General features: G+C 39.7%; 4 protein-coding genes and 3 long non-coding RNA genes across 10 annotated transcripts; 3 read left to right on the top strand and 4 right to left on the bottom strand.

Moving 5' to 3' along the window:
• Positions 1-3,551: 3,551 nt before the first annotated feature.
• On the top strand, positions 3,552-8,664 carry LOC124204213. Of its 2 annotated transcripts, none has more exons than XR_006878787.1 (4): positions 3,552-6,847; positions 7,184-7,352; positions 7,421-8,088; positions 8,416-8,664. It is a non-coding gene; the product is annotated as an uncharacterized LOC124204213 (long non-coding RNA). The 2 variants fall into 2 exon arrangements; XR_006878786.1 differs by having other exon boundaries at positions 3,552-6,856.
• Positions 8,665-9,476: 812 nt separating this feature from the next.
• On the bottom strand, positions 9,477-11,420 carry LOC124204087. The gene is made up of 4 exons (XM_046601101.1): positions 11,166-11,420; positions 10,905-11,104; positions 10,678-10,832; positions 9,477-10,617 (listed from the first exon to the last, which is right to left on the bottom strand). The coding sequence occupies exons 1-4, from the start codon at positions 11,329-11,331 to the stop codon at positions 9,525-9,527; spliced, it is 1,614 nt and encodes a 537-aa protein (XP_046457057.1). The 5' UTR covers positions 11,332-11,420; the 3' UTR covers positions 9,477-9,524.
• Positions 11,421-12,097: 677 nt separating this feature from the next.
• LOC124204285 lies at positions 12,098-15,691 on the top strand. Its single transcript, XR_006878817.1, has 7 exons — positions 12,098-12,128; positions 12,190-12,506; positions 12,611-12,770; positions 12,840-13,500; positions 14,246-14,587; positions 14,680-15,187; positions 15,308-15,691. It is a non-coding gene; the product is annotated as an uncharacterized LOC124204285 (long non-coding RNA).
• A 1,657-nt stretch (positions 15,692-17,348) lies between these two features.
• On the bottom strand, positions 17,349-18,067 carry LOC124204313. Its single transcript, XR_006878831.1, has 4 exons — positions 18,013-18,067; positions 17,803-17,934; positions 17,648-17,749; positions 17,349-17,582 (listed from the first exon to the last, which is right to left on the bottom strand). It is a non-coding gene; the product is annotated as an uncharacterized LOC124204313 (long non-coding RNA).
• A 664-nt stretch (positions 18,068-18,731) lies between these two features.
• LOC124204771 lies at positions 18,732-20,330 on the top strand. Of its 2 annotated transcripts, none has more exons than XM_046601975.1 (5): positions 18,732-19,149; positions 19,215-19,397; positions 19,460-19,657; positions 19,714-19,957; positions 20,052-20,330. In XM_046601975.1, the coding sequence occupies exons 1-5, from the start codon at positions 19,092-19,094 to the stop codon at positions 20,260-20,262; spliced, it is 894 nt and encodes a 297-aa protein (XP_046457931.1). In that variant the 5' UTR covers positions 18,732-19,091; the 3' UTR covers positions 20,263-20,330. The 2 variants fall into 2 exon arrangements, with proteins under 2 accessions (XP_046457931.1, XP_046457932.1); XM_046601976.1 differs by having other exon boundaries at positions 18,747-19,149; positions 19,714-19,752.
• Positions 20,331-21,890, bottom strand: LOC124204769 (2-oxoglutarate and iron-dependent oxygenase JMJD4-like). The gene is made up of 6 exons (XM_046601974.1): positions 21,805-21,890; positions 21,522-21,724; positions 21,303-21,451; positions 21,097-21,242; positions 20,767-21,016; positions 20,331-20,694 (listed from the first exon to the last, which is right to left on the bottom strand). The coding sequence occupies exons 2-6, from the start codon at positions 21,691-21,693 to the stop codon at positions 20,341-20,343; spliced, it is 1,071 nt and encodes a 356-aa protein (XP_046457930.1). The 5' UTR covers positions 21,694-21,724; positions 21,805-21,890; the 3' UTR covers positions 20,331-20,340.
• Positions 21,813-26,879, bottom strand: LOC124204764 (AP-1 complex subunit gamma-1-like). Of its 2 annotated transcripts, XM_046601965.1 has the most exons (13): positions 26,640-26,879; positions 26,337-26,403; positions 25,939-26,272; positions 25,634-25,872; positions 25,492-25,568; positions 25,235-25,246; positions 24,955-25,050; positions 24,572-24,898; positions 23,872-24,506; positions 23,513-23,798; positions 23,120-23,450; positions 22,805-23,058; positions 21,813-22,733 (listed from the first exon to the last, which is right to left on the bottom strand). In XM_046601965.1, exons 2-13 carry the CDS (start codon positions 26,380-26,382, stop codon positions 22,632-22,634), a joined length of 2,739 nt encoding a protein of 912 aa, XP_046457921.1. In that variant the 5' UTR covers positions 26,383-26,403; positions 26,640-26,879; the 3' UTR covers positions 21,813-22,631. The 2 variants fall into 2 exon arrangements, with proteins under 2 accessions (XP_046457921.1, XP_046457922.1); XM_046601966.1 differs by lacking the exon at positions 25,235-25,246.
• Between the last annotated feature and the right edge of the window lie 101 nt (positions 26,880-26,980).

The following is a 26,980-nucleotide window of genomic DNA, read 5'->3' as shown; positions in this document are numbered from 1 at the left end:
CAATAAGTCGCTATAGACAAATATTGATCCATCGGAACACTCCGGGATCCGCACATCAACTTCTATGCGACGCGATATATTCACCTGCGGGACAGATACCATGACGCAATCGCTTCAGCCTCGAAACTGTTAACGACATTTTTGAATTTTGAAACATGGACGAAAAAAAATGACGGGGAAAGAAAGAAACCAACTGTGGGCGGGTGTCATCGTCGATATTATTATCTCCGGCAGCTTGGCCGTGCAATGTAGAATGTGAAATCATTGAAGGCCTTTGAAACGACAAATCAATTACAAGCGACTTGATTTCGTACGGCGGTGAAGCCACGACGCCTACAGCAGCCAATTACAGCACGGCTTTCACTATAGTCGACATTATTCTGTGCATTACATTTACCCGACGAATCCCGAGCTGATGGATAGGAAAAGGTAAACACGGAAAGAAAAATGGTGAAGAGATGAAAAATAATGGCGACTTACATCACTGCCTATACCTTTGCGCCGCCCGAGTCGAATGCTAATGGCGTCGTAATCGAATGGAACCGTAGCGACAAGCAGCAACAGCTCCGTCTTCTTAACTTGATGCGACGTGGAAGGAAGAAAGTGACTCCTACACATTTATTTCGCCAATAATTCCAAGTATATAGATGGCATGTCTATGGGATGGCAAAATGGCTTTTCACTGAACTGGGCTTTTTGTTCTGCCAGTAAACGTTTTCCTGCAATGATACAAAGTTTTCATCTCATTAGTTCGACAAACTGCATATTCCACTCTTTTTTTTTATTATTGAATGCGATGGGGGAAATTGGAAATCAAAGCTGGGAAAAAGTCAAAGAGAAAAAGCACTTTCAATTTTCAGAGATGCTGCTCCTTTATTCCGGCGGATGTACTGTAATTGGATTCCATCTTTTCAGGGTGTCTGTTTGACTGTAAACCTATTTTTGATTTCGCCGATGTATACCCCCTGCTGCTGCGCTGTTTGTCTTCGCTTGCAGCAGTATCATTTTTCTACACACTGTTCGGGAGACATTGTACATCCTATCATACAGACTAACTATTTTTGTAGAGATAGACACACACTATGTAACAAGAGGAATATGCATCACTGCTGATTTGGTTTAACGAGTCGAGAATGCCCCTTTTTTCCCTGCGTATTGTTTTCCAGTGGCGCAGTTATTGACACGGTGAAAGAGAAAAAGTCCAACAACACAAAGTGATTGTCTGCGCGCCATAGAAAAGCCGTTTTGTCGCGATGCCAAAATAAGCAACTCGACAACGGGAAATCAACGAAACGTGAATGGCCCTTGACTGTTTTGTTTTTCTTTGTCGAATATACTCTTGAAAACGTCGCATTAACTTTTGACATTTTCTCGCCTTTTTGTCCAAAACGCTATAGACATTGAAAGATTTCTGTATCGATTGCAAGTGAAAGCGACAATCTACAAACGGCCGTAACTTGAGGAATACGCAATAACGGTGATGGCGACGCGGTGATTGCGCAACAAATCCTTTTTTTAAATACCTGTTTGGTTGCGTTTGGCTCGTGAGCAGTCAGCTGTATTACACAGAAACCCGCATTCTGTCTTATTATCCCGACACGGCCGACTCCGGCATATTACAATTGAATGAAAGCAGTTTTTTTTTAAATATTTTTTAAGTGGCGTCAAACGTGACGACAGAAAACTTGGGTGACGCACAGCACAGCGCCGAGCATTAACGAAATTGTTGGAAAACCGACAAAACGATGGGTATATAATACATAGACCTATGTATAGCTCATACAGCATCCGACTGCTGCCGATTCGGCTGTTCTCCGAAGCCATATACAGGCCAAATACTATACGATAAGATGACGTTTGAGGCTATATCAAATCACCATCAAATAACGGGGTTATTTACACCGAAAAAATTCATCGCCTTTATAAGTGGCGCTTGTTGTTGTCAATATCCGCTGTCAATATCTACATTTGTCAATTCCATAATCAGTGTATTGCTTTGCATTTGTCAATAAATGTTGGAAAGAGACCGGCCTCTCAAAATGTACCTTAATCCGGTCTCTTTCCAACATTTCAGATATTAAATTATAACAGCTGGGAAGGCAAGCCATTGGTCTCCTAACAATTTATTGGTGCAGATTTAAAAGCTGGTAAGACTCGGTCTTTTTTCTATATTTCATACTTACAGCATGTATGAGAAATGTTGGAAAGAGAACGATTTAAGGAATTTTAAGAGACCGGTCTCCATCAAATACATTTTAGTTATTAAATGATAGCAGCTGGAAAGACACCGGCCTCTTTGACTCTTTCTATACTTCAACCTTACAGCATGTATAAGAAATGTTGGGAAGAGAACGGTTTAAGAAATGTTTAAGAGACCGGTCTTCCTTAACAATTCCAAAGGGCATGTTGGATGAGAATGGGATAAGAAATTTTTAGAAACTGACAGCGTTCTCAAATTTACCATTGTCTATTAGTGAACTATAAGTCTATAATAACAATAATAAGTAGATTCTACCATCCAGCATTCTTCGAAACAAACATTGCAGCAGCGGTAGACTTGACGCTTAATTAATAATTATGCTGAAGAAGTTGATATGCCGTTACAAGAAACACAACTTCAAAATTCACCCCCGTCTTCATCGCGTCGATCTGTTCGACAGAAAATCTTGCGCTGAGAAACCACACAACTAGAACAATAAAATAGAGCAAACACCCGATCTTAAACAATATTTACGTTAAATTTGTATTAGTATTAATATTTTTATAGCAGTAAGTTAGTAACAAATCCTTTTTTAATACCTGTTTTGTTGCGTTTGGCTCGTGCTGTACAGAAACCGGCATTCTTTCTATCCCGACACGGCCGACTCCGGCATCGTCCGGCATATTACACTTGAATGAAAGCAGTTTTTTATTTTAATTTTTGAAATGGCGTCAAACGTGACGACAGAAAACTTGGGTGACGCACAGCACAGCAGCGCGAGCATTCACGAAATTGTTGGAAAACCGACAAAACGATGAGTATAATACATATAGACCTATGTACAGCTCAAAGGTATAGGTACAGCATCCGACTGCTGCCGATTCGGCTGTTCTCCGAAACCCATAATAGACAAAATACTTACGATAAGATGACGTTTGAGACTATATCAAATCAGTGAAGAAGAAATTTTCTCCAGCTATTGAAAAATGTTTGAAATTCATCGAATTACTAAAATACGGCCTTTCTTCATATCTTCTTTTTCACTAACTTTCGAGAATTCTATTTAATACTAATGCATTTCTGAAAACTACACACATGTGCGGTGCCAAGGGATTCAAAGAAAATATTTTATCCCCGCGACCTTAATAGCGAGCATTGACCTTCTTTAGTTTTGCGCGTTTTCTATTCCCGCCGGATGAAAGTAAAGTCTGGAGACCCCCATTCATTCCACCGGCTTACCTTGAACACATACATTTCTTTTCACAGGGTGGTCAAATTTCTAATCCCTTGGACTATACTGCACATGTCTTTTCTCTTTGAATGACCTTGTTTCTTCCCGCATAAAAGGTGGGCCATCCGGAGCCTACATCGTCAGTCTTCACCCAGCAGTTCATCGAGTAAGATGGAACTTTCTCTGTGAACTAAAACTGGAAAGACTCGACCAGTTGACCCAATTTTTGGTTTGTGGGTCAACTTTAAAAAATTCTTTCCGTGTATTTCTTGTTAGTAGGTCGGGTGGATTCGGTAGTTAACTGAAGAGTCCACTCGACCGACTACTGGAAATGCACCAAAGAATGTATGAATCCTGCACAGATTGGTGTGTTTGAGCGTTTCATCCGCTTGCGGAAACGCACACGACACTTTGAAAAATGGGTCCAACACATTGCTTGTCCCAATTTCGATCAAAATTCGATGCTCAAGTTTCTTGTCACATCAGGGAGCGTTCGACATCCAGCTGCCCATAGCTCGATAAATTTTTCCATCTCCTTAGTTGAGATAAATTTTTAATAAGGGTTACATTGAATGGGTCGGGGGGGATTGTTGATTTCTAGCAAACTACTAGATTTTTAAACATTATGTCAGCTACTTATTTGAAGAAGACTTGCAACCAAAATATGTCAGCTTCTGCTTTGAAGAAGAAAGAAAAAATCTTCAACAAATTCAGGAATGGGGTGTTACACCGCATTCAAGAAAAACCCGACGCAAAAAAGTTGTTTAATTCCGCAACTCTAGTTTCTAGTCGAAGGAAACGAAGTGCAACAAACAAGGGGAGGGGGGTTTACACAAATGAGAAAGCAACATGAAAATGAGCAATTTTCAAAGAGTGGTAACCATCGCGATTAAAGAACGCGATCGATGTTTCAAAAACCGCAGTAGAATTTAGTCAATTTTACTTTTATCGAAGAGAAAAATAGCATGGTTTCCAAATCTTTAAGCTTCAAGATTGGTCTACAATTTAAAAAGAAGCTTTTCAAAAAAAAAAAATAACACTTTCAGGGTTACTCCACATGCAATAGAATTTAATCGAATCTATAACACCAAGCAACACGATAGGGGACTGTAAAACAAAATAATAAAAAGACTTAGAAGATTTTTGAAACAAAAAATAATAAAAGTACTTTGATGGCTAGACCCGAAAAATAATAAAAGGACTTAGAAAATTTCTGAAGTGATGACTGGTGTAATCGAGGAAAAGAAAAATGTGTAAGCTGAACATTTCCATAGTCGATCAGACGAACTTCGCCAGAATCAGAATCAGAATTAAAATCAGATTCAACATCAGAAAAACAGTTTTTGGAGAATAAGGATCGGTCGTTTTATACGTCCAAGAGAGAGAAAAAATCAGATTTCGTTCACCTAATAACTTCCTTGGGTAGAGTTCCGAAGGTTAAAGAGGACAGTAAAAGAAAAATGGGTAACATATTGATGACATGTTTCTCTAAAGAAACAGAAGAAAGGAGAAAACTGGTACACATTTTGTACATGTTTCCCTAGCGAAAAACGTGAAGTTGTCACGGGACACATTGGGTAACATATTGATGACATGATTTTCTGTCACAACCGAAACGCCGTAATGTTGCAATCAATTTGGGAAAGAATTTCTAGGGGATATATGTACATAATTCGGGTGTGATTGCCGAACCAAAAAATAATAAAAAGACTTAGAAGATTTTTGGATTGATAGCCAAAAGCCAAAACAAAAAATAATAAAAAGACTTAGAAGATTTTTGGTTGATAGAATGATAGCATATTGATGACATGTTTCTCTAAAGAAACAGAAGAAAGGAGAAAAATGGTACACATTTTGTACATGCTTCTCTAGCGAAACGTGAAGGTGTCACAGAACACATTGGGTAACTGGGGAATTTCTAGGGGGATATACATAACACAAATCTGCACCAACCAGCAGGCAGCAGCTTCTCAATTTAATTGAATTTCCGTGTCTTGAAAAATTATCGATAAAGTTAATTACAGAGTAGTTTCTCCAAAAATCAATACAGAAGACTTCAAGGGTTCTTCTTTGACTGAATTTTAGCTCGGGACCTCTGGTCCAGTTGGGGCTGAAATGAAATATTCCTATTTCATTCGATGTTGAATGACGCAACGTCGAGAGAAAAAAACGAGAGAAAATATTCACGGCACCTCGAACGGGAATTTATTTTTCCTAAATCGGGGTTTTGTACGGGAATGGGGTAATTTTGACGATGAGTGTATTTATAACGATTAAGGGTATTTCCGGGATCCAGCTACTAATGCGGCCGGTTAAAAATAAAGAGATCAACACACAACGATCTTTAATTCGGAGAGACCAAATTCCTTATCTAAATCTGAAACCTCTTTAGGTAGACTACCAAGAGAGGGTAACTGTTGGTAAATAACTTCATCCACTGCAGTTCGAAATATGCACGTCGTCCTCAGCTCAGCAGAAAGAAAAAAACTTGGTAAAAAAAAAAATATTTTTGACCGTCATTTTGATGTTGCGAATGAGAAAGCAATTCCTAAAGTTTTTATATAAAATAATCATCCTTGTCTGTAACATGCTCATGTATTTTTCAATAAATTCATTTCATGGAACGTGTAAATATCTCTTTTATTTTTCCTCGTCTCTTCGACTTTTTCGAATAAGCGGGTACGGATCAGAAATTCAGAATGCGGAACTCGCGCTTACTTAAATCTATTCGAATTAACGCAGCAGTCTAAGTATTGTACCAACTTGTCTACGGTATTTAAATATTAAATTATTAGGAAAATTTTAATTGTTATTATATTGTAGTATTTCTTTATGAAGTTAAATTTAAGTTATAAATTTATAATTCATCGCTTTATTTTTATCCACAGGTTCCGGCTATCCTACAAATGTTCAACCGTTATGACGATCGTCTAATGTTTTTAATTCAATGAAATCCGCGAGTTGAAATACAATTCAAGCCAAGTACAGACTTTTTCCTTTTTCTTGGAGAAAATTACTTATTCACGCTGTTTTTCGTTTTTCCATATTCGCGTTTGATAAAATGGCAGCACCGCTTACTAAACCTATATATTAGAGAAGTTCGTCTGCACTCGTGCTGTTAAAGCAAAAATAAAAAACTTATCGAAACTTTTATGTCACGTCGGCCGTTGGCTCAAACAGTACTACAACACAAATAGTAAGCCGCTGAGCCGCCAACTCAGCATTAAAGTTTCAGCCGTTAAATTATTCGACTATAGTGAGCATTTGATAAGCAAGTTTTGTTTTGTTTCTCCATCGTAGTAACTGTTTTATCCATGGATGTCCCGTCCCTCTACACGTGGAGGAAACAAACCGGTCAAATCCAGAAAAAGTTTAAAACAGCCCAGGATCCCCGGATCACATAGGTGCTGAAAGAAGTGAGACAGGTTTTTGTTTAACACCTCTCCAGTCTACATGTGGATCAACATGCATGACAATTCCACATCAGGCAACCCAATATCACCATTGAAAGGCAATGAGTTCATGGTGATTCACGGTCATAGAGAAACTGCAGCTATTTTGCCAATTTAGACCCTTTCAAAATGCCCTGCGTGTTGTCTGCACCCATCTTTGTGTTATTCTAGTGGAAATGTGCTGTAACACTGACAGCAGGTTTCTTATCTATTTCGGCCCTTGTTGTTTCATTTTATGGATGCATTTTGTGAGAAGGAAAGGTTTTTTATTTCACCATTTTTGTCGTAATTTTTCTTTAGATACTGGCTACCAACACACATTGACTGGCCACTTGATGTATAAGATATCAAGTGAAGTGGATTTCTTGCTGAAACGTCAACCATATCTCTCAGCACTTTGCGACCATCACTTTGCAGCTTCAGTGTCTTGACAGGTCACAATTAAACTGGATGACGACATCTATAAATTGTTTGTTTCTTTTCGCTAAAATTTTACATTTGCCTAAATCCTTTTATTGTTTTATTTTATTTTTGTAGGTATGAAGAAACGCGGACGTCATCTCCAATATAAAATCAAAGTGTTTCGTCAGTAGTCAAATGATTTGCCTGTGAGTCTGTCTCCGTCGAGAGCCAGGCTTGTCACGGTCTAATTGTTAGACATTTCGTTTCTAGTTAGAGTAGCTGTAAATTTATTAAATATTCCATTCGTTTATTCATGTAGGATTCCGGATTCGGTTGATATTTCGCTTTGCTTGGAAATCCATCCGTTCTGTGGTCCGCTGATGCAGACCACTGAAAAGTGTGACATGATGGTGATAGTGTCCATTTGAAAAGGAGCGAATTTTCCGACGTTTGCTCCGGATGCTGATGCTGAGCAAGATGCTGAGCAAAAATGTGTTGCTATCTAAAGCGTGCTGTTTGATTTTTTCATATTAAAAATTAAAAAGGTTATTCTTGTTTTGGATTCCTTAAGCTACTGAGTGTGCAATGTGTAAGTGTGCATTTACATAGGCTACTTTTCATCCCACTCATCCATCTCATGCGTTAGCGAATCATCCAAGATGACATCTGGTGCTTGACTGGGAAGTGAGCAGAGGAAAACAATCTTTCGTTCGTTTGATGCTTGAGGCTTTGAATATTCACGTTCTATCCAGGCTGCTTTCTGACTGTTTCGTTTATCTCAAAATTTTCGACGGTTTTTTAAGGTAAATAAATTCTCAATATCGTTCAAAATACATAGTAGAAATCAGTACCACACTGTCCTGTTGGTGCTATTAAACCCTTGCGCAATCAGCCACAAATCCACACAGCCTATTGCTGGTGAATTTTTAAATTACTGCTAAGTAAATACAAATTGCTCAGCTGCACACAAATAATTGCACAGATTTTGAGTGGATCCATTCTATTGAATATTTTGTTATAGTTGCTTGCAGTCAGATAATTGAAATGCATACCCAACATCTCACTTTGACTTGTTGTCGAGATTCTTTTTACTATTTATAATAATGTTAATTTTTGTATATATTGTCTAGAAGAGCATCTCAACCAATTGGCGGGTTCTTCCACTGATAGCAGCCAACCTATCTCATCTCTCCTCTTCTTTGCAATTTTGCATCCTTGTGTACATTCATGGATGCTGTGTTCGCAGAGATGACCTTGTTCTTTTTGTCACTGAATGGAACATCAGGGGATGCTAAGGATTTCCCAGGATTCAAGGTAGGACCCAGCAAGTATTTGTCACTATTTTTATTGGATGGTCTCTAGTAGTTAAAGATAGCAATAGGTTAAGTCAGCCCTCAAGCACTGACTGGTTTCGGTGCATCCAGTTAGTTTTCTTTAAACTTGATTATTTCAGTTCTGCGACTGCGTGATTTCCCGAAATTGAATCTTTTACAATTAGAAAAAAAATAAGAATTTAATGTCGTCAAACCTTTTTAGATAACGGATAAAGGTTACATCCCCCTCATTCATTAACAGCTGTTTGCAGTGCAGCTCCGACTGGGTCTTTTTTCAGGGTGTAACCCATAAATATTGTTGGGATACCTTTGTTTATTCAGATTTTTACTTTTTTTTACGTTATTATTCGGGGTTTTTTGCGTTGTCTAAATCATCATGTTTATCCCGAATAACGAAAATAGTACGCAATTTAATATCGCACAAATATCAATTATGAAATTCAAAATCTGGTTTATCAAGTTTGCAATGACCGCACTTTCTTGGCTTTGGGTCTTTGTCAGAGACAACTGCGTGAAGTACTACCGGTAATACCATTCAATCGTGCATGACTTGCATCAATAGATTTAATCCAACAAAATGAATCGGCTATACCTCGGGTCTTGATTGTATTGTCCGGGATTTTTCTGTTACAAAGTTTATTTTTATCCGCGGTAGAGTTCTACTTAGCTTTTGACGCGCACACACAATGTAACATCGAATTGTTTTAATCTTGACAATTTTTTTGTGCGCAGTAAATGGCCGTTACATTCAGTGTAGGATTCAGATGCCCCTTTGAGTAGTACAAGCTACCAATTCTATTTTCATTCGAAATAAAAAAAACTTTGTGGCTGTACGAAATTCAAGAAAAAATGACAAGTTTTTGAAAGAAAGTATTTTTTTATTTATTTCGGGGAGCCAAAACAGATCAGAATTCGCCTCTCCTTCGTTCCCATTTGTACCCGCCTAAAAATATATTTCGGCACGAAGACTGAAGAATAAAATTGAATCGCCAATTTTTCTTAATCCAAATCGCAGTCTCGTTCCAATTGGCGACATCTTCACGCGTAATTCTGGAACCCAAATCCTCACGGCAATGCAAAACGATTTCTCTTAATGGGTTAGATTCTTCTAAAAAAATTTCAATCCCGTTTTTGGTAACAGAATGACACCAAGAGATGTGCAAATGCTCAAGATTACAGAAGGAATGGAGATTAGCAGCTCTGTAAAATACATTATCATTGAGTGCATCACAGCTTCTCATGGATACGTATACAAGTGAAGGGGATGACAACAGTGCAACGAGATTTTCAGACGAAATTGTTGAGCAGCTTACAATTAGTGTTTTAAGATTTCGTAATATAGGCCGCTCTACTTCGGTTTCAGTAGACTGGGTCGTCTTAGAGAAACAAAGAGTCAAAGATTCCAGATTTAGGCAAAACTTGAAGATGGTTGGTATATCGACAACAAGAAACTCTCCGAACTTGATTCTCTTGAGAATGTTTCCAAATTTTTTCAGAAGCGGAACAACGCCATCAAACGTCAGGCCACCATAGATTCGAATTTCTGCTCCATGTATAGGTTCATACACAGCGTGAGTGATTGCAATAGTGTAGAGTTTTTCCAATAATAGCAAGCTTAAAAGATCAGTGTCTTTAAATCCTTCTTGTCGTATGTATAGATACACTTCTGTCACATTGGGACACAGCAGCACAGATTGTCGCAGGCTGCCACTTTTGTAGACCGTGTGGTAGAGAACGTATAGCGTCGACAAGGAATATTGAGGAAGGTCTAAATTTTGATCTGTCGCAGATTGAGCGATTTCAGCCAAGCCCTCTAGTAGACATTCATGGCACAATGTCCTTAATTGGGGTAAATTGTCGAGAGCCAATTGAATTCCTTTGATAGTTATTTTGTTGCAATTCTCCAGATTTAGTTTGCGGATGGATTTGCAATTTCCAGTCACGCACAAGTTTCGAATTCCATGATCCGTCACTTTGCCAAGTTTGGCATGAAACTCCCTTGAAACGCATATTTTAAAACCAATTCAATCTTCATTAATATTTTGTTTGATTCATTACCTTAAATCTGGACAGTGTTTACCAATGAGGAGGAAGCAATCGTCGTCTGTTTTCGGAAATGAAATGTCCAGTATTCGAAGTTTCGTAAATTTAGGGATAAAGCTAAAATTTGCCAACTGGCATGTGAAATAATCAAGTAACAACGTTTCCAAGTTCTGAAAGTCCAACAAAACTTAATGAATAATAGAATATCGTCTTCAACGCAATCATTTTGTTTCTTCTTTTACCGGACTTTTGATCGTAGCCAAATGAAGAATATCAGAAACATCAGTGCCTCTCTTCACTATAGTGAGATCCAAAGTGCGAAGGTTGTTAGTCATCTGTTGTTCAAGGAAAAGGAGCGATTTAAGTAGGGTTGCTTTCAAGAATTCGTTGCGAATTTTCTTTTCCCTGGTTATCTGCATAAGCTCTTCTAGTAGTACAGTAGCTGATTTTTAGAAATGATAGGGTTAATATCATGAAATCTTTTGATAATTTTGATTACTTACGCAGTTGGTTGATGGGGTTTACTAAATCTGAATCCAAGGCGTTTTTACCGTCCTCCATCCGTCCTCCATCTTCTAGTCTAAAAGTTTTACAAAAAAATTCCGGGTTTTTCAAAATAAAATGGAAGCAGATTTCTTTTAGAGACTTGGTGCTTTTGACTCGCGGCATTTTAACAAAATTTAATCTTTTAACCACAATATGAGTAATTTAGTGCAGCTTTAGCACATCAGTGACGCTTTTCTGTTGAGCTACTGAGCGAAGAAATGTAGAAACTGTTTCTTTTTATTGATAAATGGGTAATGTTAGGAGTGTATAGATATGGGTGGAGTCATCAAGAAAAAACAATTCTTTCTCTGGAATCTGATTCCCGATTGGCTTCCGTTAAGGGTGGAGCCATGTCATAGATAACTGTTAACGCAATGACTTTTGGACATATCTTTGAAAGGTCGGCCAAGGGCATGTATGGAGGATTATAAACGGATGGTTTAATTTTGAAGGTTAGTTTATTACAAATATCGTGAAAGGGAAGGGAATAGCAGTTGAGGACAATGTGACATTTTGAATGAAATATCCCACTAAATTCAAAATATCCCTGATGCAGAGTGTAATAGATATCTAATTATCTATCTATGAGCTTGCTGACTGTTTCTTATTTGATGAGAACTCCATTGTTTACAAAGAATTATTTGTCTATCGCCTACTTCCTTTTTTTTCATTCACCGATGAAACGAGGAAAATGACTCCAATGTTAATTACTATAAAGTGAGAAAAGTTTAAGCCATAACAATTTGGTATTCATTTTGATATTGGTTATTGTAGACCCATCCTTAGCAACGTCAACCTGCTGAGAGAAAGGCCAGTTTGCAGTTCTTTCATACTCGAAGGTCACGGAGATCATTACATAAAACGTGTCATGCGACGGCGGAGAGGTTGGGTGAGGACGACACGTGTTACATCATTATCAAGTAGGTACAATAGCTACAAGGCTTAGCCATTTGGTATTCATTTTGATTTTGGTTTTTGTAGACCCATCCCCAGCAACGTAAACCTCCAGAAGGAAAGGCCAGTTTGGTGTCTTTCATCCTAGAAGGTCACGGAGAAACCATTACGTAAAATGTGCCATGGGGTGTAGAGGTTGGGTGAGAAAGGGACGTATTGCTTCATTATCAAGCAGGTACAATAGCCGCAAGGCTTAAGAGGTTAGGGTGAGAAAAAATTGTATAAAAGGAGAGAGAAAAGGCGAAAGAAATCAGTCGAATGGGCATCTCAGACACGTCAACAACTGCTGCAGCTCACTTTTTGTCACCATCTTCTTCGTCGTTTAATTCAATTCGCAATCATAGGTAAATATTCATTTTTATTTCGAGTCATGAAACAATTCTATGTCGTTTCTAGTTGATATGATGAGCTATAATTGAAATTAATTTTTGAATTATTTATTGTACAGTTAATTATGGTGTTGTTCTGCTGTCCGGTGTTGTATCGTTGATTTCTGGGTCGACCACGAGTGTACCGATGTCTCCTGGATACGGTGGCCCCGAGTTACTTTTCCAAAGCGCCCGAGTACTACACTGAGGCCCCAAGTACTACACCACCACAGCTCCAGAGTATTACACTACAACCTACGCTGCTTCAGCTTACTATACTGATGCTCTCAATTACTATTTTGTTCCCAGCTACTACACCAAGGCTCCAGTTTATTACACCACTAAAGCAATCGAATAGTACACCGAAGTGCCAAATTACTACTCTGCAATCTACGCTGCCCCAGCTTGCACCACCAAGGGACCGGAGTACTGCACCACAACCTACGCTGCCCCAGTTCACTACACCGCCCTGAGACACAACCACATCTGAGGCAGCCAGTATTACTGCACAGCGGCCGCCTCTTAGTACTAAACTGAACTGGGATACTACACTGATGCTCCAGTTTACTACACCACAACCTACGTTACAGCTAGATGCTACACCGAAGCCTTCAAGTACTGCACTGGCAAGGCCGAATATTACACAACCACGTTTGCTGCCCCAGTCTATTACACCGAGGAACCCAAGTATTACTCTGCTCCAAGCAACTATCGTACAGAGGCTCCTGTTGACTACAGAATCCATGCCCCGGGGTTTTACACCACAACCTACGCTGCCCCCATCTACACCACCAAGGCCCACACAACCAAGGCAACCGAGCTACTACTTAGGCTGCTCCGACCTTCTGCACCGAAGCTGCGAAGTATTCCACTGCTCCAAGTTACTACACCACCAAGGCACCTGAATGTTACATCACAACCTACGCTTCTCCAGTTTACTACATAATGGTGAAGCCAGAAATGGAAACAGGTATGGGCCCAACGGGTCTTGCTTTAATCCTCTTGTGTCTCTTCTTCAAGATGAACCGTCTTAAATATTTGTTAAATTTTTTTAAATGTGAAGTAGAGAGGGTAGAGACAATATTTTGATAGAGGAAAAAAAAGTGCTTTCGACTTATTTTAAAGAAGTTCTACATAACAAAACATTTAGTCATGTGGGGTTTTGTGTTGAAATTTGTTGGTATAGTTAAATATGTGCGGCTCATGAGTTGCCAGGCTGAAGCTTATTTTCTGCTAGAAATCACTTGATTAGAATAACCAATGAAGCGTTGTTGACACTTAACTTGCATCTGACCGTGTAGAAGGTCTTTTTAGTTTTTTTCACGTTACGTCATTTTTACAATCATTCTCATCTCATTTCTCCCATGTCAATTGCAAATTCGAAGGTCACTGACATTATTACGTAAAAATGTGCCATGTAGTGGTGTATAGGTTGGGCAAGAACGGGACGTGTTTGATCATTATCAAGCAGGTAAAATTGCCGCAAGGCTTAAGAGGAAAAAGGTTAGGGTGGGAAAAAGTCGTATAAAAGGAGAGAAAAGGCGATAGAGATCATTCTAGTGAGCATCTCCGACACGGTAACAGCTGCTTTCTTCAAATTCTCAATCATGGATAATTCTTTTATTTTACATGGAGTTTTGTATCAATTAGACTTTCTTACATTTGTTCATGTGCCACTTATAGTTGGACATTAATGTTCACATTCAATTGTCTAGTTAACTATCCGTGCTGTTGTTTGGTGTATCGTTGATGGTCGAGTCGTCCACTGGTGTACCGATGTCCCCTGGGTGTGGCAGATACCCAACCGCAACGCTACTGCTTTACATGTACTACACAGCAAACATACGCAAACAGTTCCTACACCTAAAAGGCCGTATACTACACAAGGGCGTATGCTACACCAGTTTACTTCACCGAGGAATTCAAGTATTACTCTTCTCCGAGCAAATACCAAACAGAGGCTCAGACTGTTTACTACACTACCATCGCCCTCGAGGGTTACACTACAACCTCGCTGCCCCCAACTACTACACTGTAGCACAACCAATTCGCAATTGGTAAATCTGCTGTTTTACATAATTTTAATTATTCCACATTTTCTCTAATTGTTAATCTATAACTGAAAATGTTTTATTTTATTCATTTACAGTTTATTTTTACGTCGTGCTGCTGTTGGTTGTTCTATCGTTGCTAACGTTTTGACCACTGTACCGAACTCCACCGACTTTGGTTATTAACGACAAGAGATGTATGTCAATAGGTGCAATAGCCGTAAAGTTTAAAATGTGAAACAGGAAAAGAAAAACTCGGATAAAAGAAGAGAGAAAAGGCGATTTATCAATTGAATGAGCATCTCCTACCCGGCAGCAATTGCATTCTTCCAATACTCAATCAAAGGAGTACTACACCACCAAGGCAGCGGAGTACTACACCACCAAGGCAGCGGAGTACTACACCACCAAGGCAGCGGAGTACTACACCACCAAGGCAGCGGAGTACTACACCACCAAGGCAGCGGAGTACTACACCACCACCACCGTATGCTGCTCCAGCCTTTTAGTCCGAGGTTCCCAAGTACTACTCCGTTCCCAGCTACTTCAAAGAGGCTCCAGCTTATTACGCCACAACGCGGTCAAAAACTACACCGAAGCGCCTAAGTACTACTCTGCCCCGAATTGCTTCACGCGGCTGCTCCTTCGTACTACGTTGGACCAAAATACTATACTGAGGCTCCAGTTTACTACACTACAACTTACGCTGCACCTTGCTACATCTAGGTAATACACCAAGGCACCCAAGTACTACATCGACGAGTCCGCATGTTGCACTACAACCCACGCTGCCCTCAGCTACCATACCGAGGCTCCGCTCCCATACCGATGGTTCCAAATACTACACAACCAAGGCACCCGAGCTATACTTAGGCTGCTCCGACCTACTGCACCGAAGTTGCGAAGTATTCCACTGCCCCGAGTTACTACACCACCAAGGCACCTGAATGTTACATCATTACCTTCGCTTCTCCAGTTTACTACAGGGAGGTTTTGCATACCAGAGCCGAAATGCATACCGAGGTTCAGATTTGTTGGTCATATCTCTAGTTACTAGTGATTGGGAATCGTTGTTGATCTTAAATGAGAAAATAAATTTTTAAATGGTAACCATCTTCTACGAAATCTCTTAATACGACATATTCTGGTGCTTGGACGAACTTCATGTTCAGGGTAAGTAACGAAAGAGACGTACTGCTGGTTAGTGTTAAAGCTAAATTTTTGAATTTAAGAATTCATTTTTAACTTAAGTTGGCGTAACAAAGGAGTTGCAGATAGTGTTGGGTTTTCCATAGAAATATGGAGTATTGAAATAAGTACTTGTAACAAGTGACTTGCCCAAACTTATGTATAAACGTATAAGTGTCAAGTACAGCAAACAAAATACTTTAAAAGGAATTGCTTTATTGTCCCACCTCCACCCACAATTCCACCACATTTTACAGTCACATACATACATACATACATACACTTAAGCTATCCCGTTGGCTGCCACGCCATACAACCCGTAGGTTGCTCTCTACAACTCTACGCGTCACGTCTGAAGGATCCATGACCAAAGTGGGACTTGCCATTGCTGACAAGTCCGGGCTGACACGGTGACAGGAGAAGATGGAATGCACGCCTCTAGAATCCATCACCGTATCGACAAGGGGGAAGTCCCTATGGTGCACTGCCTAACAGGGCCTTGCGGCGAATCTGGGGCTGGTGCGACTGTCCGACCCCGCGGCATGTAAACCACGAGACCGAACAGCGCGGCCCGTGCTAAGGAGCTAGGGGAGAACAAAGGCGTGGCAGCCAACGGGTTAACTAATACTAAAACAAACGAAATAATACCAACAATACGATGATCCGCGCTGACATTTTGGAGATACCGGCGATGTTTTGGTGTCGCATCTTCTCGACGTCTCCTCTACATTACCTGAAGAAAGAGAAAACAATTCTTATTAAGTGACATGCCAATAAAAGTTACATAATAGTTACATAATACATATAAGTACATTGATCTGGTTATTTTTTGCTCAAAACTTGAAAGGCGCGCTTTAAATTGCTTAAAATATAGCTAACAATAATGAGAACTGTACACATAACAAAGCTCACTTGCTAGTCTTAAGAAAATTTTCCGGAAGTATACCGGAAGTAACCACGGCGCCTTAACCATTTAGCTGTCATCAAATTAAACCACATATTCGTGATCCCCATGAAATTTGGGGTCGATTAGGTGTGATTTAAACGAAATCCAATTTTTGGCCAAAATCGAGTTTTGAGAATTTTCCTGAACTATAGTTCAGGAAAATTCTCAAAACCGGAAGTACGCGTACGTACAAAACAAAACATGAACTTTACCACGAATTTGACGAGGATCACAAATAAGTGGTTCTTTTGAACGTCAAATGAATATTTACTGAACTACTGACTGAAATGAGAAAACCGGAAGTAGAAAAAAAAACACATTATCAAAAATCTAACAAGTGAGCTTTGTTGGGGGAATAGTTATCGTCAGTAATCGCAAAAATTTCCACACAATAGCTGCCAATAAAGGTTTAAAGAGATTTGCAAAGTAACTAAAACTGACTGTTTTGACAGCTGAAAATTATCGAAAAGCCATCTAGCGTTAGAAAAAAGAAATGCTTCTAAGTATAAGTAATACTTCTTTTGCGCGCAAGAAAGGCCTGATTTTGGAATTATTACACAGACAGAGAGTTTAACGCAAATAGATTACTAGTAGATAATCTACGAAAATAAATCAATTGTCCGGTACTTGCCCATAATCCCGTGGTGAGTGACTGCATTCAGGTGTGTCACAGCAACTGAAGTGATCCAACTCGCCAGTGAAGCACGAAAAGTTGTTTAGGAGAACTAGCAGCATAAGAAGTACTGAAGCAGGATGAGTCTTGAAGATAAGGAGGGAGCAGAACGTTGGTGGAAGTCCCTCTGCTCTCATGGACAAAATCCAGCATTGGCTCAAGGATGCCTGTGCGCTGTGGGGATCTTGCATGCTCTGTAAAAAAAATTTGTTACATTAATGAAAATATAAAAAAAATTAAAAAGCATATCAATCTTTACCTTTTCTAAGAAGCACACTGAAATGTTCATGATGAAAAACTGTAATAATGGAATTACAGCAACCAACTGCATTACTCCTCGGGTGGGATACATTTCCTGATGCTAAAAAAAGTGTTATGAAGGATTGTAATAGCGTGGTGATAGGTGATGGTTACCTTTATCAAATGGGAGCTCTTAGCTGGGTTGCCTTCTAAACAGAAGTAAAAACAGCCATAACAACAAACATGCTGTTACGCAGCAGACTGTTCCAGGTTATGCCAGCAAAATTGAGAGATTCAGCAAAGATCCTATGGTTCATGTCAAGAATACCTATGTTATATGAAAATCTGAATTGTAATGGTCTGGTAGAAGTAATGGGGACATACCTTGTCTCTGCACATTTGTATTCCACTATATGTGTGCTTCAAACATGAGTTTTAGGTTTTTGACAGCATGATGGATGGATGGATGGATGGAAAGCGCTAAGTCAACTTGTTGGAATGACTGACAGTATGCATCTAGAATTAGAAGAAATAAGTTGGTACAGTATGAAAATAAGGAAACTAGTAAACCTACATATGATACGGAGTTCAATTTGCGTATTTGAAATCACAGGAATATAAGAATAAATTAGCAACTATTTGTTTCGCCTCGTTTCACGATATATAAGAACAACAAGAGTGACACTGGCGACATCTAGCAATGAGTTTTGAATCTTAATAAAGTAAGTTGCACGAGTTGCACGAGTTGCACAGGAGCACAGTCGTATTGAAAAACATTATATTTCAAGCCAATCTGTTTGTAAACAATGAAAAACAAACAACTGTGATTCGGTGGACATTTCAATTCATGAACTTGAACTTGGGTTTCTCGAAAATCGAGGTTCTTATTTGTGCCAATTGGCTGCCCTCCAAACTTCCAAAGTGAGCGGAGATATCCTCCAATGTGTTGGTAAATATAAACTATAAAAAAGCAAAAAATCACGTGTGCAACGAATGCCGAGACAAATGATCGCAAAGTCGTATTTGAATCAGTCGATTCATTTTTAAAAATCACCCTGTGCGCTAAATTTAAAAACATGGCAACATACATGAAATTTCGTCTGCAATGTTTTTATCTTATCACGATGGGTGTTTGATTTCCGTTTTTTAAAACACGTTATTCCATATTAAATTTTTTTGTTATGTAAACGTTCTTCAGCAGCAGAGATAAATTGGTTTGCCTTTCCGTTAGCAACGGAAGCTGAGAGTTTCTAGCTTGTTTAGCAAACCAATATCAACGGCCAACTTGCCCAGTTTACCACTATATGCAAGCGTTATTTTGTTGGCAGCTCTCTATTTCGGGATAAAAATAGCTCGTAAACGTGCGCAGTATATAAAGCAAGGAGTCGTGAGGTTACTGACACACAGTACCAAACAGTTCTTCAAAGTAAAACCTCTAGTCAATTTTTCACTATACAAAAACAATGTTGCTCGCTCAAAGTGTCAACCGAAATCTAGTCCATAGAAATCAACTGATTTTAAGTAAGTTATCCTAGTCAGCATAGAGTCAATACAATCATGACTTAAATTTCTACTTCTCTCTACAGGAGCTCTATTTCACAGTAGTTTGAAAAATGGAGCCGTATTACCATCCAACATGGAAGAGTTGGATGCTCAGGATCGAATGGGATTCTCTGCCAACAGATTCAAGGATATAAGTTTTGGGGTAGTTCAAAGTCAAACATCATCCATGTTCAGTGGTTCTTTCATGAGTGATCAGTCGAGTCAAGGTAAAGCAATTGAGTTAAATTCACAGAGGAAACAAAAAATCAACACTGATTTGTTCAAATAGGAGGACAACAGCAGCTAGAAAACTATGAATCACTTGGTTCTTTAAGCTTGAATGCTGTGACACAGACCAATGTGCCACTTCCGTTTTCTCCTAGTGCCGAGAAAGAAAATTCTCCTCGAATGAATATGCCAGAAAATTGCACCGATCAGCAAATCAAATTCACTTCCAGTGACCTGCAAGAAACGCTCTACCCCGGAAGTATGTTTGATTCACACGCAATTCTATAACATCTACTATACTCTTTCATTCATCAGGTAGTCAGTGTGTGCAACAAGGAACCATGAAAATTAGAGGTAACTGTTGGTACTTGCAGCATGGTTTGCACAATGCATGGATACCTAACACGAGCTCGGTGCGATACTATAGCGATGCTAAGGTTCCCGAATCAACTAAAAGTAAATTGAAGCGAGCTGTTAAAGATTATGGCGCAACTGTCATAGTGTTTCACGTCCTTATATCAATTACATCATTAAGCATCTGCTATGCAGCTGTAGCAAGGTTATTTGCACGATTTTTCTTACTAAAAATATCGTCCGTTTTAAAAAGTTACGTTTTCTAATCGATGAAATATCTTTGCTATTCTTTTTTATAGTGGACTAAACGTACCAGGTATGCTAGCCCAGATGGGCGTTTCCAGCGAAATGTTGAACTCAAGATTGGCAGCAGGAGCGTCCACTTTCCTCGTAGCATATGCCGTTCACAAAGTACTGGTGCCTATTCGTATCAGCATAACTCTAGGATCTGTGCCGTTTATTGTGCGTTATTTGCGTAGAATCGGATTCCTGAAGAGTCCGTCAGCTTAAAACCTGTTTGGGAAAGCTTTTATTTTGTGCTGCCTAACTTTTCGTAATAAATGTTTTCTACCAAGGGATATTCAATATTTATTTATTACTCAATAATTTAAGAATCTGAAGAGCTACCTGACGGTCTACATCACAGTGGTGTTGATCCTTGCACAGCTGGTCACCGGAACACGAATGACAAGGTTTCGACGAATGAATCTTTAAAAATCCCGAATCTCTTCGATCGATGACCGTTTGTAAAAGTTGATGAAATTGCTGGAAATTCATTCCGTAATGACTGTCGAGGAAAATTTCTAGTTGCTCCGTGTCGAGAGTGGTACCGTAGCCGGATACTTCGTCTTGGATCTCCTTGGACGCTTTGCCAAGTCCCTGGTAAATGTAATTTACATTGGCGCCATTAAACCAGTTGTGATTGATAGATATGGTATCTTCCTGCATAAATAAAAATTTGATTTGATAATAATTTGATCAGAAGTTGCTACGTCTTTTAGTAGTCGTTCATACCAGATTCCAGACTTGATGAAACCAACCAGATGGGACAAATACAATTTCACCAGCGTTTTGGATTAAGTCAAAATATGTGATTTTCATTGATGAAAGATCAATCTCCCCCAAATCACGTGGAAGGCAAGAGATTCCTAATAACGATTTTAGCTTCAGTTCTTCGCCAGGCGGGAAAAATATCCATCGCTTCTTCCCAACTACATTGGCAGACCAGCTAAATGAACCATACACATCCGCATGGAGAGGAGTCCTAACAAGATTAGTTTTAAAATCATTTGCGAAGCTAGTGTAACTATGAACAGTAGGAAGATATGTATATCAATAGCTTACCAACTCCCTTGTGGACCAATGTACACAAATCTGTAATCATCTTTGTTGCCTTGAATCCAGTATTCATTCAACCAGTCAACGGAAAAATATATGGGTGTCTCATACATTCCTTCTGAGCTGTGAAAGTTTTTAAACAAGTGCCAATCCTGATTAATAGTATAAAAAATTGTAACTTTAATTTCAAATATAATCAATAGTTGTTATACTTTCAAATATAAACAGGGCATTTCAGTAGAGTAGTTTTTCTTTCTATATTCCTTAATATAAGTGATAAAGTCTGTAAGAGTCCAGTTTGATTTCGAGTGAGAATCAAAATATGCCTCACCACAATTTGCTACTGGAACTTCTGCTTCACCTGATAATATGAGTAATTATAAAAATATATAAAAATAAGAAACAAATAATTTCAAAACCAAAGAACCTACCATAATTCTCCAAGAGATTTTCCCAGTTGGGTACTTCATTGTCAACCCAATGTTTCCTGCAGGACCACGAATCTGTAAACGACTTTGACAACATGCATATTTTATTCTTGACAAGATATTCTTCGTAAAATTCCGAGTAACAGATTTCCCTGTTTATCAGGTCAACTTCCATTTGTTTCGAAAAATGTGGAGACTCGAAAATCCTACGTCATTTTGAAAGTAGTTTTGTTATTGTCGTCTGTATCCAACGGCGCCATATTTAAAAAAATCAAAACTTGCCGACCAAAAATGTGAAGACAATTAACAGTTTTTTAATAATCGTTTCCTTCAATAAGTTTCACAGGAATTGTTGAGAACCACACATGGTATTATGCCTACTAAACTAGAAAAAAAAGTGCTTTATAATGAGGGAATAAAGAGGGAAAGGTACAAATTGAAGCCTACAAGGTGTATAAAGGGCCTTGGAGGCTTTTAAACATACACAAGGGAAAAATTCAAACAAAAACGAGTAATAACAGCGGACGTGGGGGATAAAGGAGAAGAAAAAAGAAACAAAAGTGGGTAATACAGCTGGGCAGACCGTTGGTTGTTGTTTTTAGACATCACTAAGTGGACCCTTTGCATCCTCTTCGCAAAGGGAATTCAACTTATTTTACACGGAATTTTTTTTTTTGTAATTTTTGCATCAAAATACACAAGACGATGATTATTTTTCCTTGAAATCGATTTTTTTTTCTCTCTCTAATGTTCTCATGCCGCAGGAAGTAGGAAAAAAAAAAAGATTTTTTAATTCGAAGACGGTGGGTGCAGGTGGACAAAGAAGGGGGGGGGGAAGAGAGAAGGGAATCACCCACAGTTAGAAAATCATAGCAAAGAAGGCAAGGCATTGATTTTTGCAGCAACAGCAGAAACAGCAACAGCAGACCGTCGACTGTATGTATAATTGTATATGTACGTGTGTTTATTCTTTTATTCTTTCTTTCTTTCGAATATACTAAGATTCTCCTTGTTTTCAGCATTTCATCCTTCCACACTCCAATTTTTGAAGGTTTTTGGCTATTTTTTTTTTCTTTTGAATTTCGCCATTTAAAAAAAGAAAATAACACAAAATCATTGCCACAAGGCTGCTGGGAGGTTTTTGACTTCGTCTTGATCCTGAATAGCCATCCCGTCTCTAGAGAAGGACAATTTGATCCTCATTTTTAGTACCGCCTGAAATAAACAATGAACGTGTGAGTTTTCATCAGAAATTTATAGCAATTAGAAAAAATAAATGAACGTACTCTCGTGGGATTTAGAATGCGCATGACTTGGGTGACGGGAATACCAGAATTAATAACCGTGCTAGAGGCCGGCATCATTTGCAGTTGGAATGTCTTCGGCACGGCGGCCTGGAAGAGGAAATCGCACAGTGTGGAACCGTACGAAGAGCTGGCCGTCAATGTGACTATCACCAAATTGGGGTTGTCGACCGGACGGTCAAAAGAGAAATCCACTCTGAGTCCGTTTTTATCATAGGCCGTTACATTTTGAAGTTCTAGAAAAATAGAAATTTGGTAATTCAAACTTTCTTTTAAATTATTATTTTTAGTTATTACTTGGTGGGGGTGTAGGTGCAGTCCCTAGGAACCCATCGATTAAGAAATTAGAACTAGGCGGGATGGCGGCACTCATTTGGGTCGTCGGTGAACTGAGCAAATTAGCCAAATTATTGTTGACTAAGCTGCTGCTTGTAGAACCAGTAGGTGTAGTGATTGGTGGCGGAGCTGACGAAAGTGTCGTCGATCCGCTCAAGTCCAAACCGCCCAACAAGTCGAGCAGATCCAAATTCGAGGCAGACGGAGCTGTAGAGGCTTTCGAGCTCGTCACCATCGGGGCAGGGCCATTATCAAAATTGTCCAATCCACCCAGTAGATTGAGCAAAGAATTCTAAAAACCCCACAAAATTTATTAAACTTCATTTGGAACCGAATGGATGAAATGTAATTTACCGAATCTTTAGTGGCCGGTGCCGAATGACTTGTGATGCTGGTAGTCGTGAAAGAATTCAAATCATCCATTAACATGTCATCGTCGCCATTGCTGACTCCGTTTCCTCCGGAACTTCCGTTCGTCAGTCCCTGGTGTGATGTCTTGTGTTCCATGGGCGGTATGCGCTCCATGATGGCCGGACGTAGTGCTACGTGCTTGGTAAATAGCTGGGCGTACTCGATACCGCGCTGCTGCAGCTCAACATTCAAATGAGTGCCGAAACTGGTCACGATATCTTCGATACGACTACGAATGCAAAACAAACAATCGAGATTAGTTGGTTTACGACTCTCTTAATCAACTGATTAGATATAATTACCCGACAGTGACGCTGAAACGTGTACTGAGCTTGGTGAGGGCCGTCAAAGCATATTGCTTGGTAACGATGGTACTTTGGCTCGACGAGAGAATGCCCTGAATGAAATCAACCACTTCGTCCTCACCGGCAACGACCGGTTCTTCCTGTTCGCTGGCGTTGGTGTGTCCATTGATGAGACTGTCGCCGTACTCGCCCAGGCACCACGAAGCGACTTGAGCCAGAGGCTGGCGTTCAGAGATGGGCAGCGTAGCTCCTTGCAAGTCTAAATCGCCCGGCTGTCCGTCGTGCTGTAAAGAGCCCGAAGAGCAGCTAACGGCTCTCCACAACTGACCGACTGCGTAGCCCTGGAGCGAGGCGCTCTCCGAAATGATTTGGATCGTGTTAGAAACGACGTCGTCTCGCAGAAAGTTGCCAGCGGCAATCAAAACTCTCAGCAGTGTATCGACATGCCACCGCCGGTTGGGTGAGAATCTTTCAGTAGCGCTGACAATTCCAGACGAACACTGGGCCTTGAATTCGGCGTCGGATTTCTCCAAAAAAGCCAACAGCTCCTTCATCATTGCTCGGATGTTGGATCCGTTGATGAGCGCAAAACTCAATTCCAGCGCCCTCCTCTTGATGGATACATCGGGATCCTAATTAATTCCAAAGATTCATTTAAAATTCAAATCCACTGGTGTAGTTTAGAATTTGATAAAACCTTAAGGCACTCGAGTATAGTGGCACGATGTCGCTGGACGGCCGAATTGTCTGCGTGAACGGTGCGCAACAGCGTGTTGAGCGCCACGTATCGAATATTCTTGTCGCTATTGAGCAGAAAGCGGCCGAGAATGTTGACGGCCAGGACACGTAAGCCACTCTCCGACTTGATGTGCATGATCGAAAGCACCGTTTCATACAGAATGGCGTTGCCGACATTCTTCGACGTCTCCGTATTGGTGGCCACCTGCGCCAAAATGTCGTTCATCGCTTCAGAAGCTTCGGCGTCGTTATGGCCCAGGACTCGCAACAACCGCAAAATTTTCACCTGTGTTCAAGAATTTATTAATTGCAGAAAGACAATCTAGTCGTAAAAAATTGTACCTGGAGAAAGGGGTCGCTCACACCAGAAACATCATGCTCTGGTGAATAACCTGCCATGATCAAATTCTTGAGAATACGCACTAAACTGGGGACCACCTGGTATTTGCGGAGAGAACGATCAAAATAAAAGATAACAATTAGAATCGTTAAAACTGCGCCCAGACGACGCCAATTAAAACACCGAAAAACGCGACCCAAACAAACAAAACAGACACAGACAAACAAAAGGGTGCATTGCAAGAGTGTGCAGAGGATCGAACAACATCGAAAGATGCTTTACCTCGCGATGCTCCTAAGTAAAGCAAAGAAATTTTGTTTTTGTCAACGTAGGGGGGAGAGAGAGAGATGATCCCGCAACAAGGAAACAGAAACAAAACAAAAAAAACAAACGGGAACGTATTAACATTCAGTTTTTCTTCACGATTTGATTAATTAAAGGATGTGGATTGATTAATAATTTGTTAAAAATAACGAGGATTGCATAAATAAACGATAGAAATTCGTTCAGAAAAGGATTTTTTAAAATCCGACGTGTACCTTTTTGAAGTGAATCAAAGTGTCTGGACTCCGTTCGCACATTTCGATGATTAGTGTGACTCCCGTAATTAAAACGCCTAATTCCATCAAATAATTTTTAGTACCAGTAAAAGAGACATGTACAATGTTCAAGAGTGAATACCGTGATTTTTATCTGAGATGAGTGATCTTGTGGCGGGTAAAAACATTTCCATGAGCTCTGGCACTTTGCCGATAATTCGGAAAGCACACAAGGCCGCCTTCTTCCTTAAGTAGGCGTTGGTGGACTTGAGCAACCGCTCAACTTCAGAGGCCAAATCGCGTGACATTTCAGGCGACGCAATGGCACCCAAGGTGCACAGGGCCAAACCAACGATAAACTGGACGGGGTTGTTTAAATCACTAGAGTAGAAAACAGGTTGACAAAGGTAATCTCATTAGAGAAATTGAATATGAACAGAGACATACTTCTTCAAGGAGTTGGTGATGAGGACATGAATATCTTGGCGTTCATCCAGCAAAAGCATTGCCCCAAGATATCCAATTCGTTTATCGGTGAACCTGGGTGAGGCAATGAGGTTCAGACACTCTAGTTGACCGAAATGAGCTGGGTAGCCAAGCATGTGTATGTAGAGCAGCTTGGCAACATTCCGACATCTCCACTGTGAATCCTCTTCCCTGAATGATGCCCTAATGTAGGCACATTCTTTGTTCACCACAGCCCGCTCCTCTGCAGCTGTCCTGGCAGCACGAATCTGGCGTATCAAATCCCTCAGACGAGTGGGCGTGGAGGGCATTTTAACTGAATAATAGAAATCAAAAATGGGTATTACATCATACAAGATAAATGCTTTGACTTATCATACCTTTTTCAGCCACCTCATTGATGACTTGCTTAATAGCATTAGCCATTGTAGTGGGTGTTGTTCAGCCCTGTATTGTCGAGCACACAATCAATGTCAAATCTTATGTTGTTTAGTTTTAATATGCTACCCAAAACTATCAAACAAAATTCCCAATAGGTTGAGGTCAACTACAACTTGAAAATAATTTAGTTTTCCCTTAATGACCCACTTGTTAGAATACAGATGGACAGCCTAACAGTTTACAAATCGTTCGTGAAAAAGAGAGAAGAAAAAAAAACCATGTCAAGTCTATAAAACACTCACCGAATGGCTACACGGTAACTTTTTTTCAAAAATTCGAGAAACAAAGAGTTTTGATTAACAACAAAACTCGTAGCCGCCTTCGAGAAAGATTCACGCACAACAAACAAAAGTAAATTGTAAATATATATATATATTAAAGAGAGTGCTCTAGTATATAGTTCACGCACGGTTAAAAAATTTGTCATAAACTAACACGACGACCACCATCTTTTTCAGCCCAGGTGACGTGGAGCATTGCCGAATAAACAAAATTCAGACCGGTCGGGAAATGGGGGCGGTTGTCGGTGGGTGTACGTTTTCTTATGTTTTCTTATATATACGTCGATTGATTCCCGACATTG

This window comes from Daphnia pulex, chromosome 10 (genome assembly GCF_021134715.1).
Source record: "Daphnia pulex isolate KAP4 chromosome 10, ASM2113471v1".
Taxonomy (NCBI): Eukaryota; Metazoa; Arthropoda; class Branchiopoda; order Diplostraca; family Daphniidae; genus Daphnia; species Daphnia pulex.
The sequence above is the reverse complement of the archived record's forward strand: the minus strand, read 5'-3'. Positions and strand labels throughout refer to the sequence as shown.